Below are 13,683 nucleotides of genomic sequence, written 5' to 3' on the forward strand. Positions count from 1 at the left end.
AAATATAATCAGCAATTGTATCACGGACATGGTTGCCAATAGGTGGGTCTCGCTGAGCTGATGACCCAACACTTTCCTGATTTTCCACATCAAGTGGGACTGGGGTTTGAGCTTCCTCACAAAGAGTGTGCAGGATACAACAAGCTCCAATAACAAAGGGAGCTTCTTCCAGATGCACATCCAACTGCCTCTTTAAAATAGGCCATCGTGCTTTCAGCCTTCCAAATGCATTTTCCACAACCATTCGAACACTGCTATGGTGAAAGTTGAACATTTCCTGGCGAGGTGTTAGTCTTCATCCCGTGTAAGGTCGCATAAGCCATGGCAACATAGGGTAAGCTGCGTCACCCACTATCATTAACGGGATTTGAACCCCATTTATTGTTATATCCCCCTAAAAGAGTGAGACAGTGCGTAAACTTTGTTTAATTTTAACTACTTCAGGAATGGGTTACCATACCTTTGGTAGAACAGCCGAGTTGCGATATACTTCCGATGCACGAAGAACGCTGGCATTATGGACACTGCCCGGCATTTTTATGGACACATCTCTAAATCTATCAATACTAATGAATCTCTGGTCTGGTTTTGAAATGACAAAAAAAAACTGTATTGGTTCTACAACTGCTTGGGAGAACAAGTAATGGAAATCTCTTCCAGTCCATCCTTTGGTGGTGTAATATGGATGTGGCACCCATCAATAGCTCCATAAACTTGGGGAAATCCTGATTTTTGGTGATTTTCACAGGCGATGTGTTTTGCTTCCTGGATACTTGGAAGTTTGATAAACTGGTCCCGTTTGTTACAAATAGCATGACAAAATCTAAAAACAAACATGTCAGTAGAGTTCACTTTTCACTGTAGCTGTTCAAAATATCGTCAAACTTTCAACTTACGAGTGCAGGCACCGATGCACTGACGTTTTGTGAATTCCAAACATGGCAGCAACAACTCTATACTCTGAGGCCAATTTGTAGAGAGCAACAGCAACTCTTTTCTCCAGTGATATGGGTGCTCTCACTGATCGTTCATCTAAACACAAAGGTCATTTTTTTTAAAAACAACATTTTACTTGGTTTTAACATTTGCACACCTGGTTGAAGGTCTCTAGCAAGTAATTCAACCAACCGGTCGAACGTAGCCTTCCTAATTCTAAAATGTGCCACCCAATCACTGTCATTAAAATCTTTGACAATGTTGTCCCACCCATCGGGTGATCAATAAAAAATTTTCTGCACATAACCGAAACTTGAAAACGCTATAATGTATGAAAACGCCTACCTTCATAACATCCATCTTCTTTTATGTTTCCTTAAATTATGCTTTGCCGCAACAATAGCATCCACTGTACCCTGTTGCGTTTAATGCGTGTTCTTCTAATGACTCCGTAAACTTGACACCAATCAGGTGGTTGAAACGTACGGCAGCAGTCCAAATGAAACCACAAGTAGAATGGAATCGTGTGGAATCACCACAGAATGGATGGATTCACCTTCACGTCCCCCATACCAACTTTTTACTTCTTTTTCTTCTCACACAAGCAAGTTACTTCTTAATATAATCATGTATCCTTAATCTAATAAATGGTAAAGTAATTTTGCATCAGGTTTGCAATTGAAATCAGATCAGAAAACACAGAAGTTAGAACTCACGTGTGGCCTTATGTCAAATGAATTAGTCAAATAGGATTTCGTTATCAAGGGTTAATTAATCTTGTTAATATCAAACATTAAGTTAACAACATTTGGCATATAGGTCGCAACATTATAAATTGGTGCCCCGAGTGATGGGACTCGCAAGCTTCAACGTTCCTTGTTCACGTAATTGCTTTTCCGCGGTTCGCTCTTTGACGTAACATTGTGAATTATACATAAACATGTGTTCCGTGGAATCAGTTTGTGTCGTAGTTTCTTTCTCAGTCGAACATTTCGAAAATATTTGAAGGCTTTTTTGGCAATTATTGGATAGGCTTAAGTGGCACAGGCTGTGGTTAGTTTGTGAGACTAAATCATAAGAATATTTGATGCTAAAGTGACAACAAGAAAGTTGTAAAGTGATGACAAAATTGTTTCCCTTCATCCAGTACGTAGAATCTGACTTGGCGCAGGTGTTTTTATGTTTACATAGTATGTGAGAAGAACGTTTTCGCCACTACACTTCAGTGTTTCTCAGAATCCACAGGATTTCTGTCACTTCTCAAAAATAAACTTTTCCAATTGCGCTGTGTAACGTGAATTGACCAGAATGTCTGAACAAACATACAGACCAAGATAAGAAATTGGTACGATTCAGTAAGTTTGCTTTGCTGGGCAACGCACAATGTTTCTATATTGCTCCATATGGTTGAGCCCAGGCATCCGGTAACATCCAAGAATGAAATTTTCCTTTGAATTTGTTGTGTCTTGCAGTTGTAACGTACTGTTGTACGAACGTTGTGCGTCGCATAGGGAACGAACTCTCATGAAAGAATGTTTTAATGAACAACAAAAAACAAGCCATGGAGTCGAAAATGATATGACCAATCTTTTTAGGTTTGCAGGAAAGCTTGACTTTGCTTGTGTAGCGATTTTGTGCTTCATTTTGTATTTGTGGTCACGTGTGTCCGTGTGATGCATGTCGGTGTGTGCCTCGCCGATAATTGAGATCGGTCGAGGCGCAGTTGAATAAAGTGGCGAGCTATAGCAACGAGTGTTTGAGAGCTGGCATCGGCTACATTGGCGAGCACGCCAGGAGCCTCTGGAATTTTCTGATATGGATGTGAGACTGTGTGCCTTGGAAAAGGCAATGCTTTCTGAAAAAATGGAGAATCGATTTCTCCGCAAAACAGGCGAGGATAAGAAGAGAGGTTATCAAAGCAAAACAGTCTTTCAAGAGCTTATATTAACGTGACTGAGTTCTTTTTCTGGGATGAATTGGCAGGAGTTTAAACTATATTTCGAAAACGTATCTGTGGTCAATAATTGGAACAATCAACAAAAGGGAATTCATCTCTCTGCTTGTTTACGAGGCCCAGCTCTCTTAATACAAGACTTAATACCCACAGAGAAAAAGCGGTGCTATGAGGATCTTTGTATGGCTTTGAACAATCATTTCACACATTCAAATGCGCCACGAGCGAGAAGCTTGTTTCGACTAAGACATTTACAAAAAGAGGGTCATCCACAACTGCCAGATACCTGTGTAGAAGAAGAGTCTCCAGAAAGTTGTGGATTTGCTGAGTTCTTTGGAAGCCTACAGCAGTCATGCATCTAATCAGCGCCAGACAGCAACGCCATGCAACTGCTGCGGGCAGTTTGGGCACCGAGAGTGGAATTGCAACCGGACTCCGCTTCAACGTAGAAGTTATGGGACGAGTGATTGGAACCAAGGCGACTCGCGGCAACAACAACGACCGTTAAACCGCCGCTAGCTGGTGTTTTAGCCGGCACACCAGTGATGACTCATACCGCTTTGGACAACAACAATGTATGGTACGCCCAATTCTCTATTGATAATTCAGTTAAATTACACTCTTTTCTTATCGATACTGGTTCAATGGTATCGTTGTTAGATAAATGTTATTGTAACATGACAAATCTGTCGATATGTTCCACCAAATTAAATGCTGTAAATGGCACCTGTTTACGCACATTAGGAGTAAAAAATGTCGAACTCCCCACAGGCACTATAAGACTTGCATGTAAATTAATTGTGACCGATCTTAGTTTTTGCGCTGGTATACTTGGCTTGGATTTTTTGCGTGCCCATAACGCCCTGTTAGATTGTGCCAATGGGAAATTAATATTTGGCAGGAACACTATTTTGTTATCGCAATTTTGTTCTGTTCCGCCCATGCCTTCCGCTCCAACTGACTTGCCAAACCATTTAAAATGCCTACGAAGTGAACATCTGTCGGAAAATGAACGGACGCATGTGCGCAAGCTGCTCAGAGAATTTGTTGATGTGTTTGTCGATGAACACGGGACACTGGGGCGAACGTCTCTTGTTAAACATTGCATCGACACAGGAAACGCCAGACCAATTCGGCAACGACCGCGTCGAGTAACGTGGCAGAAAAGAAAAATTGTGGAGGCTGAGATTGAAAAAATGCTCGAAGCAGGTGTAATTGAGCGCTGCAATGGGCCTTGGGCTTCTCCTGTTGTTCTTGTCCCTAAAAAAGATGGAACGTACCGTTTCTGTGTGGATTACCGAAAACTTAATGAAGTTACTCGCAAAGACGCCTATCCTTTGCCTAAAATTGAGGAAATTTTGGATACTTTGGGCAACGCGAAATACTTTAGCACATTGGACCTCGCTAGCGGGTATTGGCAAGTGGAGATGAGCGAAACTGACAAGGAAAAAACCGCCTTTAACGTTCCTGGAAAAGGTTTGTTTCAATTTAAAGTCATGTGTTTTGGTCTCAAGAATGCTCCTGCTACGTTTGAGCGCCTAATGAAAGAAATACTGAGGGGAGTCTTGTGGGATTCGTGTCTAGTTTACATCGATGATGTTGTTTCTTTTGCTGAATCTTTTTGTTCGGGAATTGCTTGTCTTCGCGAAGTGTTTGTTCGGTTACGACGGGCGGGATTAAAATTGAAACCGAGCAAGTGCAAATTGTTCGCCAAATCCACTAAGTTTTTGGGTCATATTGTATCTGACAGTGGCGTTAGCTGCGATCCAGCAAAAACCATCTCGATTAAGGAGTGGAAGACCCCGACGTCAGTTAAAGAAGTACGTCAGTTCTTGGGCTTTGCGTCATACTATCGAAGATTCATAAAGCATTTCGCAACCATTGCAGATCCCTTAACTGCTCTTACGCGGGATAAAGTGACTTTTGCTTGAACTTTCCAGTGTCAAGAGGCTTTTAATTTATTAAAAAAATTACTTGTCACTGCCCCTGTGCTCAGTTATCCTACACGCACTGATCCCTTTATTTTGGACACAGATGCCAGTGGAACGGGTTTAGGTGGCGTGTTGTCGCAGCTTGTTAACGGCGAAGAACGGGTCATAGCTTACGCCAGTCGAACACTAAACAAATCCGAACGACACTATTGCGCTACATATAGAGAGTTGCTCGCAATTGTTTACTTTGTCAAGCATTTTCGCCATTTCTTGTGGGGTCGAAGATTTGTGCTACGTACTGACCACGCTTCATTGCAGTGGCTTTTGCACTTTAAGGAACCGGAAGGGATGCTTGCCAGATGGTTGACTACACTGGACACTTACAACTTTGAAATCGTCCACAGACCGGGAAAGAAACTCACGAATGCAGACGGGTTGTCGAGGCAACGCTGTTGCCGGGAGGTATGCGTTGATTGCAATTCCGCTGCCAGCTTTCATGAGGGACAAGTTCTGCAGATTTCATCTCGTCCGAACCAAGACAGTAATTGGCTGGAAACTTGGAGTATCGAAGATATACGCTCGATGCAAATTAAAGATACTGAAATTTGTGCTATGTTACGATTCAAAAGCCTTAGCCAACACAAACCTCCGCTATCAAATTTCCTTGAAGAGACTGGTAGTGAGAAGTATTATTCTCAGTGGGATGGATCACTTAGAGGTTAACCACGGAGTGCTTTACCAAATATGGTACACCGATTCACGCCCCACTTTACCAGTTACACACCTTACGGACGGCAGGCCACTTAGGTATTGCCAAAACTTCGAAAAGAATTCGACGGCGATTTTTTTGGCCTGGAATGCTTGGGGATGCGTTACTTGTGCTAAACGGAAGCCAACACATGGACGTCATCGCGCCCAACTTGTCCAGGAGAGAAGCCATTTTCCGATGCAACGGATCGGGATTGATTTTTTAGGCCCGCTTCCTATCACTGATCTCGGTAACAAGCACATACTTGTCGTGTCTGATTACTTTACAAAATGGACAGAATGCTTTCCTTTGCCGAACCAACGAGCTGAGTTGGTCGCCGAAACTCTTTTAGGAGATTTTTACTCGGTTTGGAATTCCCGTTTCCTTGCATTCTGATCAAGGCCGTGATTTCGAGAGCATTCTTTTTGCAGAAGTTTGCCGCTTGTTTGACATCAACAAGACACGATCGACCCCTTATCATCCGCAATCATCAGGTCTTGTAGAAAGATTCAATCGAACTTTATTGCAAATGCTTTCGTCTTATGTAAATGATAACCATAATGATTGGGATATTTAGCTTCCTTTCGTAATGATGGCTTACAGATCATCGGTCCACGAGTCCACCAAATACACCCCTAACAGACTTATGCTCGGACGGGAAGTAAATGTTCCTCTGGATCTGATGTGGGGACTTCCTCCGATTCACCATGATACAGCATGTCGATGTCAGTATGTGGAAGATATGCGTCAGGCAATACGAAACGCGTACGCGTTGACCAGAAGGGAATTGAAACGATCTAGTGAAAGACAGAAGAAGACATACGACAAATCAGTGGTACCACAAGAATTTAACGTTGACCAGTTTGTGTGGTATTACTATCCACCGCTTGGGAAGCAGAAACTCGGAAGAGGGTGGACAGGACCATTCCTTGTGATACGGAAGTTGTCCAAAACTTTGTACAAAATCCAGGAGTCTTCGGATCATCCACCAAAGGTAATACACACTGACCAGTTAAGGAGATGCGAGGCAGAAACCATGCCTAATAACTGGCTACAACCTGAGGAGGAGGAATTGCAGTTCGACTCCGATGAAAATACTACATCGGACATAGACATTTGTCCCCTTGAGGACGGTGGAACGTCCCTCCGCGGACGGGTGCGACGTTTACCGGCCTATTTGCGTGACTATGTGTGTAAAGTGTACCACGTTTTATTTCGAGGGCGAAATTATGTTAGTTGAAAGGGGGGCATTGTAGCGATTTTGTGCTTCATTTTGTGTTTGTAGTCACGTGTGTCCGTGTGTCTGGTGATGCATGTCGGTGTGTGCCTCGCCGATAATTAAGATCGGTCGAGGCGCAGTTGAATAAAGTGGCGAGCTATAGCAACGAGTGTTTGAGAGCTGGTATCGGCTACACTTGTATGTGTTATGCTTTCTGGTAGTGGTGCACCGAAACAGCATATTTTAAACTAATTTTGACATCCATAAACAAAACATGTGCCAAATTGGATCTAGCATACATCCTTTTATTGGCACCGACTGCTGCATCAACTGGTTAAAGTTGATTTTCATCATTTCGGTGACAGTGAACAAATAAAGCGAACACATTTGTACAGTTTGAACAATGATTCCAATCTATAATTTACGTATCATCGTTGCATTCGGCAAAAAAAGTTGGGCCGAAACCGAATAATTATAAAAACCTTTGTTTAAAGTCCGCGGTTAATGAAGTATTTTTGTGTCCAATAGTCAGCATTACCAGTCGAATGATAATGTACACTTCAAAAGTTGACTGACTTTCTTCTCATTCTGACTAAGCAGTTATTGGTACAATATGGTTCAATATCACCGGTAATTAAAAACTAAAGTGCATATGACACGGCCGTGACAACTTTGCGTAAAACTAAAGGTACATCTACAACAAACATATATCCAAAGTTTTACGGTTCTACGTCAACTAAAAAATGTTGAAAACTGCACGAAAAGTTGCGGCGACCAAAATTCGTAAACCTTTTGCGCTGTGGCGGAAATGACACCACACAAGGCACTCGCGTCGAAAAATGCATTGTTTAGATAGGAGAAAGGCGCCTTACATTGCGAATATCGAATAGTTTCAAACATAGAAGAATCCACAGATTACGTTACCTGAAAGGTCAGGACAGGGTATAGCACAGTGGTTCTTAACCTTTTTTCTAGCACGTCCCCTTTTAGTAACGGACTTGTGCCTTAACGCCCCCCCCCCCCCCCCCCCCCAATTGTGTTTTTGTCGATCTACGCAAATAAGCTAGCTAGATAATCACTGCGACACGATAAAAACATATGTATTAATTTAAGCTTGCTTATTTAAATTAGAAAGTTACGGGACCAATGAACGGTTTGTGACGAAACAGATGAATCATCACAAAGATATTTTGTGACGCAATGGTTTCTTTGTGACGTAACAGTAACTTGACTGCACTGGCGGATTTTTTATTTAAAGTAAAATACTTTTGTTCCGAAACTGCAAGAAAAATACAACAGACAGCATAGGACATTAAAGTCACTACAAAAAATTAAGTTTGGGTATAGAGCTTGCGCCTCCATGAGAATCGGTTGACGCCCCACCGGTTAAGAACCACTGGTATAGCAGAAACGACATTACTCTGTACCTCGATAAGACGGGAATGGTGCGTTTCTTTGCTCAGTGACATTAAATTGCGTCATTTTGGGTGTGATGTCATAACTTTTACCTCACCTTTGTGCTGACTTTAATTCCAACATTTCTAGTTACGAACTATATTGCGAAAAATACAGAAGTGGTTGATTGTGGCGAATTAATGACGCGAACTGGTAGGGAACGCTACTTTGTGACAATGGGTGATTCTTCGTCTGTGGATTATTTCGTCATTTGAGTCTGGAGAACGAAATAAAATGCTGCAACACTTGCCGCAAAATAATTCAGTTTGTCCAGTAAAGTTTAATCGAAACCGAAACAGTGTAGCAACAAGCATCAGTCAAAGCTGTTCAAGTATTTCTCCGGTGAAGCAACTTTTGCATCGAGTAATACAAGTTGCTCACGTGAAGAGTCTGACACAGAGGAATCGTCTGCCGTTGTTTTTCAGCAACAGTCCTTTAAACAGGTGCCTGCGTCTCAAGACATTGGCCAATTTGTAGAGGATTTGTATCTTTTACACGATGAAGAAAAGTTATTATTTATACAGGAGCCATGCATACCATCCGTACCTCACACGTTTCACAGCGCAACGATGGAACAGCGCTTTTGCATCATTTTAAAAATTGCCATTCACGCTCGTTTTCTCAACATCCACCCATTGAACAATGTTACGAAGTCACTTTCGTTGAACAACCACGCACCGCAAATTTGGACATGGCTGAAGATAAATGGTTAAATAAAATAGTGTTTTTATCTTATCTGTGGTTTCTCAACGCTTCCACCCGTGCATGTGGCAGGTTTTTAGTTGTGTGAAGGGCGTGTTGTGAGGTAGTGGAGAGCCTTTACTTTATTTGAACCTAATTCTTATAATAAGGTGGAAATCTTCAGGCGAAATTGCAACAGAATGGGAAATGATTCCCAGAATCAATTCTCAAGCCTTTATCAACTTTTTTAGGCTTTCTGCCAAACGTCAGTTAGGTGTCAAACCAGATGGGTAGAGCGCCACACGGCAATCGTAAAATTTATAAAGTTGTTTCCGTGCATTTTGCAAGCTTTACTCCAGGTTGAGGGCTTTTTAAACTTGACAGTTTCGTCAGAAGCAGAAGTGCACCGTAAAAGGATCGCCTCATTTTCGTTTCTGGTGGTAATGCATTAACTTGGAATGGCCACTAAGTTGTTGCTTGTTGTCAGCAAAAAAAGAGCATAGATACTATTTCAGTTTGTGAAGAAAATCAAGGAAAAAAATTGAAATTGTTGATTTTCGGCAAATTTTCTGCAAAACCAAAGTTGTTGCGGAGAAACACCGAAATCCTGTGCAAACATTTCGACGAAGAAGAGGACTTGTACGAAAACACCTTCAAGCCATTTATAAATTCGCTCAAGGATGGGATCGAGTCACGTTTTTGCCCGATGTTTCAAACCTCCGTTCGTATCAACAGTCAAATCCCCATGTTTCTACGTAAGTTATGGAATTTTTTTAAATTTAGAAATCATGACGTTTTCAAATTTGTCTCTATGTTTTAGACGGAACAACGTTTGACGTTGAGAACTTTCGTTCGGTTTCCGATTTGTACGCAGGGAACATTAGCCGAGAAACGTTTCTCGTGGAAGCTGCATGCTGGCACTCAATTGCTGATCTACCTTACCATCCGCAGATGTTTCCAAACATTTCGAAACTGCTAAGGGTTACTACAGTAACATAATGATATAGTTAGACAATGCATTAAACTGTTTTTACTTTCTATCTACAAAGTAAAATGGGGCAGGAACGTTTTAAGTGGCCTTGCACTTGTCAATATACACAAGGAAATCGATATTTCCGCGGTCGTTGATAAATATATACGAAAGAATCGGCGAAAATTAAAATAGTTGTGATTTCTTTAACTCTTTTAGTTGTTGTATTAAAACTGCTGCAGAAAAATTATATCAAAAACGCATTTGCAAGAAAGGTAACCGTGTCCAAACAACGACCTTCAAAAAACCAACACACACTGGGTCCATCTGAACTGGCTCCGCTTCACCCCTCACACCGTGCATATAACATATGCAGCTCATTTCAACTCGTGCACGAGGAATTTCAGGCAATAAAGACCACCCTGCGATCCAATGGCTACCCTATAGCTTTTCTGGACCGTTGTGTTTATACTTTCCTACAAAAGCGTCACACCCAAACCCAAGTTAAAGAGACCACAAAACAACCCCAGCAACACCTGCTTATACGACTTCCTTATCTCGGCCTTGCTTCGAAACACCTATCAAAGGAAATTCGCACGTGTGTCACCCAGCTCACACAAGGCAACACACAACTGCGTCTCTTCTTTGATAGCACCAAGCTTGGCACCTTATTTCCTCTAAAGGACCGGGAACCAACGCTAACAAGATCCAACGTTGTCTACCGCGTCACGTGCTCCTGCGGTTCGTCATATATCGGCCAGACAAGACGCAACCTCATCACGAGACTCAAAGTCAACATCTTGTGTCAAATCCATCACACAGGATCGACTTTAATAACCCAACCATCCTTGGACAGATTGAAGGAATACGGCGCTTATCTTTCTTGGAAACTATCCACATCCAAAATTTTAGGCCGGTTTTAAATACCGACACATCCTCTGTGCCACTACGACTTTTTAATATATAAACCGTGTATTTTATAATGTTTTTTTTTTTTTATCGTGCACAGTGCCTTTCCGTTCGGCTCCATTCTTAACAATTGCGCTTATTTAATTCCCCGCCCTTTTCTATAACTTCGCAACTTCACCGTACCATTTTTGCCGATCCGCCTTCATTTGTATTGATAATGGTTGTAGAAAACAATCGAAACGTTTACATGAAGTTTTCCAGCACTGTATTGGCTATTCTGTTCATATTAAATATATACAACTTTTCTGCAGAAAGCTTCCAGAGAGCCCGTATCCAAGTATGGTCATTTAAAAAAATGAAATTGGCATATATGTTCAACGCTGAAAATGCAAATGTTGCTACACTAATGGTTTTGGCATGTTATTGGGTGTTTGATATTGAATTTCCCAGAAAACTTCGAAAGTCTTTATCACTCTTGGCGGCCTTGGCAGGAGTAGAGGAAAACGTTAGCACGCCTGTACAACGCGTTTTGAACAAAATACGATGATTCCTTTTAGTGAGCAAATAAATGACGTTCGTTAAATTAGTGACGTGGTGTTTGTTACCCGGGGGGCGGGGGTGAAAAAAAAAGCATCCTGGTCGACGTTCAGCATGGTGGAAACACACACGCTTTGTTTCCGGTAAAGGTGGAAACCGCCAATATAAGCGTGTTTTAGTGGGACCACCCTTGTGGGTGGTGACTACGATACTGTTTGATTTACAGTGTGGACAAAGAACAGGTTTAAAAGAATGGTTTCCCCAGGCACTAAAACGTTGACCAAACAAAACTAAGATAATTTTTCTCTATGCGCCAGGTCCCAACTACAGGCTTCTTCCCACTAACACTCCAACAAAGTTTCAACGATTTATTTGTATAAACAAAGCCCTTGCTGGCTTCAATTATCGGGATGTAGTTACTTTACGGGATTAGATGGATAAACTGGCGGACGGTTTTCTAAAGGAAATATTAGGCCACAAGCATAAAAATGCCGGTTTCAACAATGTAACACTCTTACCGAAACGTTTGGACCAGGACTTTGAAACAGTTATTTGTTGACGAGCAATCAAGTCAAACTGCAAGTAACAAAGTACACTTTAGACCAGACATATTGTCACAACAAAAGGTTTAACAATACAAGACAATGGTTATTGACATAATGTTGACAAAGACACACAGGCAAACAAAACAACACTTACCAAAACAACTTGGTCACGAATTACTAGCAGACTTGATATGCACAGCAATTAGGAACAGGTTACTTAACATTTCAGGAACAATTTACTTAATTTTCCTGCAAAACAAGCGACAGCAGTTTCCTAGACACACGAAACTAACTACAGCCGTTTTCAGCAAACTTGTCGAACACGAGGCGCGAAATTATCCACAACCTCCTTCTATACTGCTCTGATCACATTATATATTTTCTTACATTAAACTGCATTGTTAAAGAGTCGATGCACATTCATTTACTGGTGATGTAAACAGGGCACTAACACCACAACAATCTTGTAAGGAAGCATAAATTTGCCTTCTTTTTTTTTCTTTCAAAAGAACCTTATCGCAAATTCGAAAATGTGAACGGTTGTCAGCATATTCCTTCATTTTCAGTTTTGCTTTCTCATCTCTGTAACGAAGTTGTGTGTCTTCGTAGTAGAATGAGGTGTAGCTGGCTTTGTTGAGAGTTTTCATAAATCTTTCTGCTTCAGCATTTGCCTTTGGCCAATGTGGAGTGATTTTGCGATGAGAAATCCAAGTTGTTTTGCAAAATTCTTGAATTCATAGCTGGTAAATGGTGGACCATTATCTGTTTTTAGGATGTCTGGTATTCCAAAACATGAAAATGTCTTTTCCAATACTGGAATAACTGAGGTTGCTTTTGTTGACTTGATTACTTCAACAATTGGATATCTGGAATATTCATCAATTAATACAAAAAGATATTCTCCTGATGGAAATGGACCAGAAAAATCTAGACTGAGTTCTTTCCATGGACTTTTGGCAGTTCTGACATTTGCAGTGGTTCATAGTTGTTGGTAACTGTTGCAGCTTGACAGTATATACAATCTTTGACTGTTTCTTTCACTGTTTTGTCAATTCCAGGGATCCATATGTAATATTGCTCCAGCTGGCTTCTGCCCTTGAATGGAATTGTCATTTCATCCAGTGACAGGTTTTTGCCAGGTTGGAAATATTTTAGAAATTGTGGCAAAAGAAGATCCAACACCAGCCTGACTCTGAACAGGACGATGATTGCCAGTAATCCTCGAAACTAGGTTTATGCCACAACGACATGGCAAAACTTAGACCAAGGAATATCTTGATCTCGTCGTGTGTCACAGGTGTCCATTTTTGGTAACGTGAAGCATCTTTTAGCTTTCCCGCACTGGACATTTCTGCAATCTGCTCAACAGCCCACCGGTTTCCATGCCGATGATGTCCCACAATTCCGTGGTCCAAAACCATTCCAGAAAATTGATGGGTAGTGCTTCTGCCATGTCCAAGTTACCTTCAAGGCTAGACAAAATCACCCAGCCAGGTATCTGCAGAGCTGTCAGCAACTTGCTCAGCAGCCCAGGAATATTAATCATCGGTCTGCTGAGCAGGCGCGCCTCTTCTTGCCATAGCAGTTTTTCTTGCAGTCTTTTTTGACTCTGCCACGTTTTGCTGGACGTTGTGTAGTGCTCGTAGAGACCACGTCCTTTTTCTTCAGCAATAACAATACCAGTTACATTGGCATCTTCATCATCTGTTAAGCCAATTTCTAAATCAGATGCTGCTATCACTATCTTCAAATTCGAATAGGAAAAAAGTTAACATAAGAATTTTGGATACTCAGCAAA

The 13,683-nt window shown here is 41.5% G+C and overlaps 1 protein-coding gene across 1 annotated transcript; it reads right to left on the bottom strand.

Annotated features, from left to right (window-relative positions):
• Positions 1-618: 618 nt before the first annotated feature.
• Positions 619-3,244, bottom strand: LOC145909622 (uncharacterized). The gene is made up of 4 exons (XM_082996990.1): positions 3,177-3,244; positions 1,094-1,152; positions 897-1,032; positions 619-823 (listed from the first exon to the last, which is right to left on the bottom strand). The coding sequence occupies exons 1-4, from the start codon at positions 3,242-3,244 to the stop codon at positions 619-621; spliced, it is 468 nt and encodes a 155-aa protein (XP_082853116.1).
• Positions 3,245-13,683: the final 10,439 nt, after the last annotated feature.

Source organism: Ascidia mentula, chromosome 7, assembly GCF_947561715.1.
Source record: "Ascidia mentula chromosome 7, kaAscMent1.1, whole genome shotgun sequence".
NCBI lineage: Eukaryota > Metazoa > Chordata > Ascidiacea > Phlebobranchia > Ascidiidae > Ascidia > Ascidia mentula.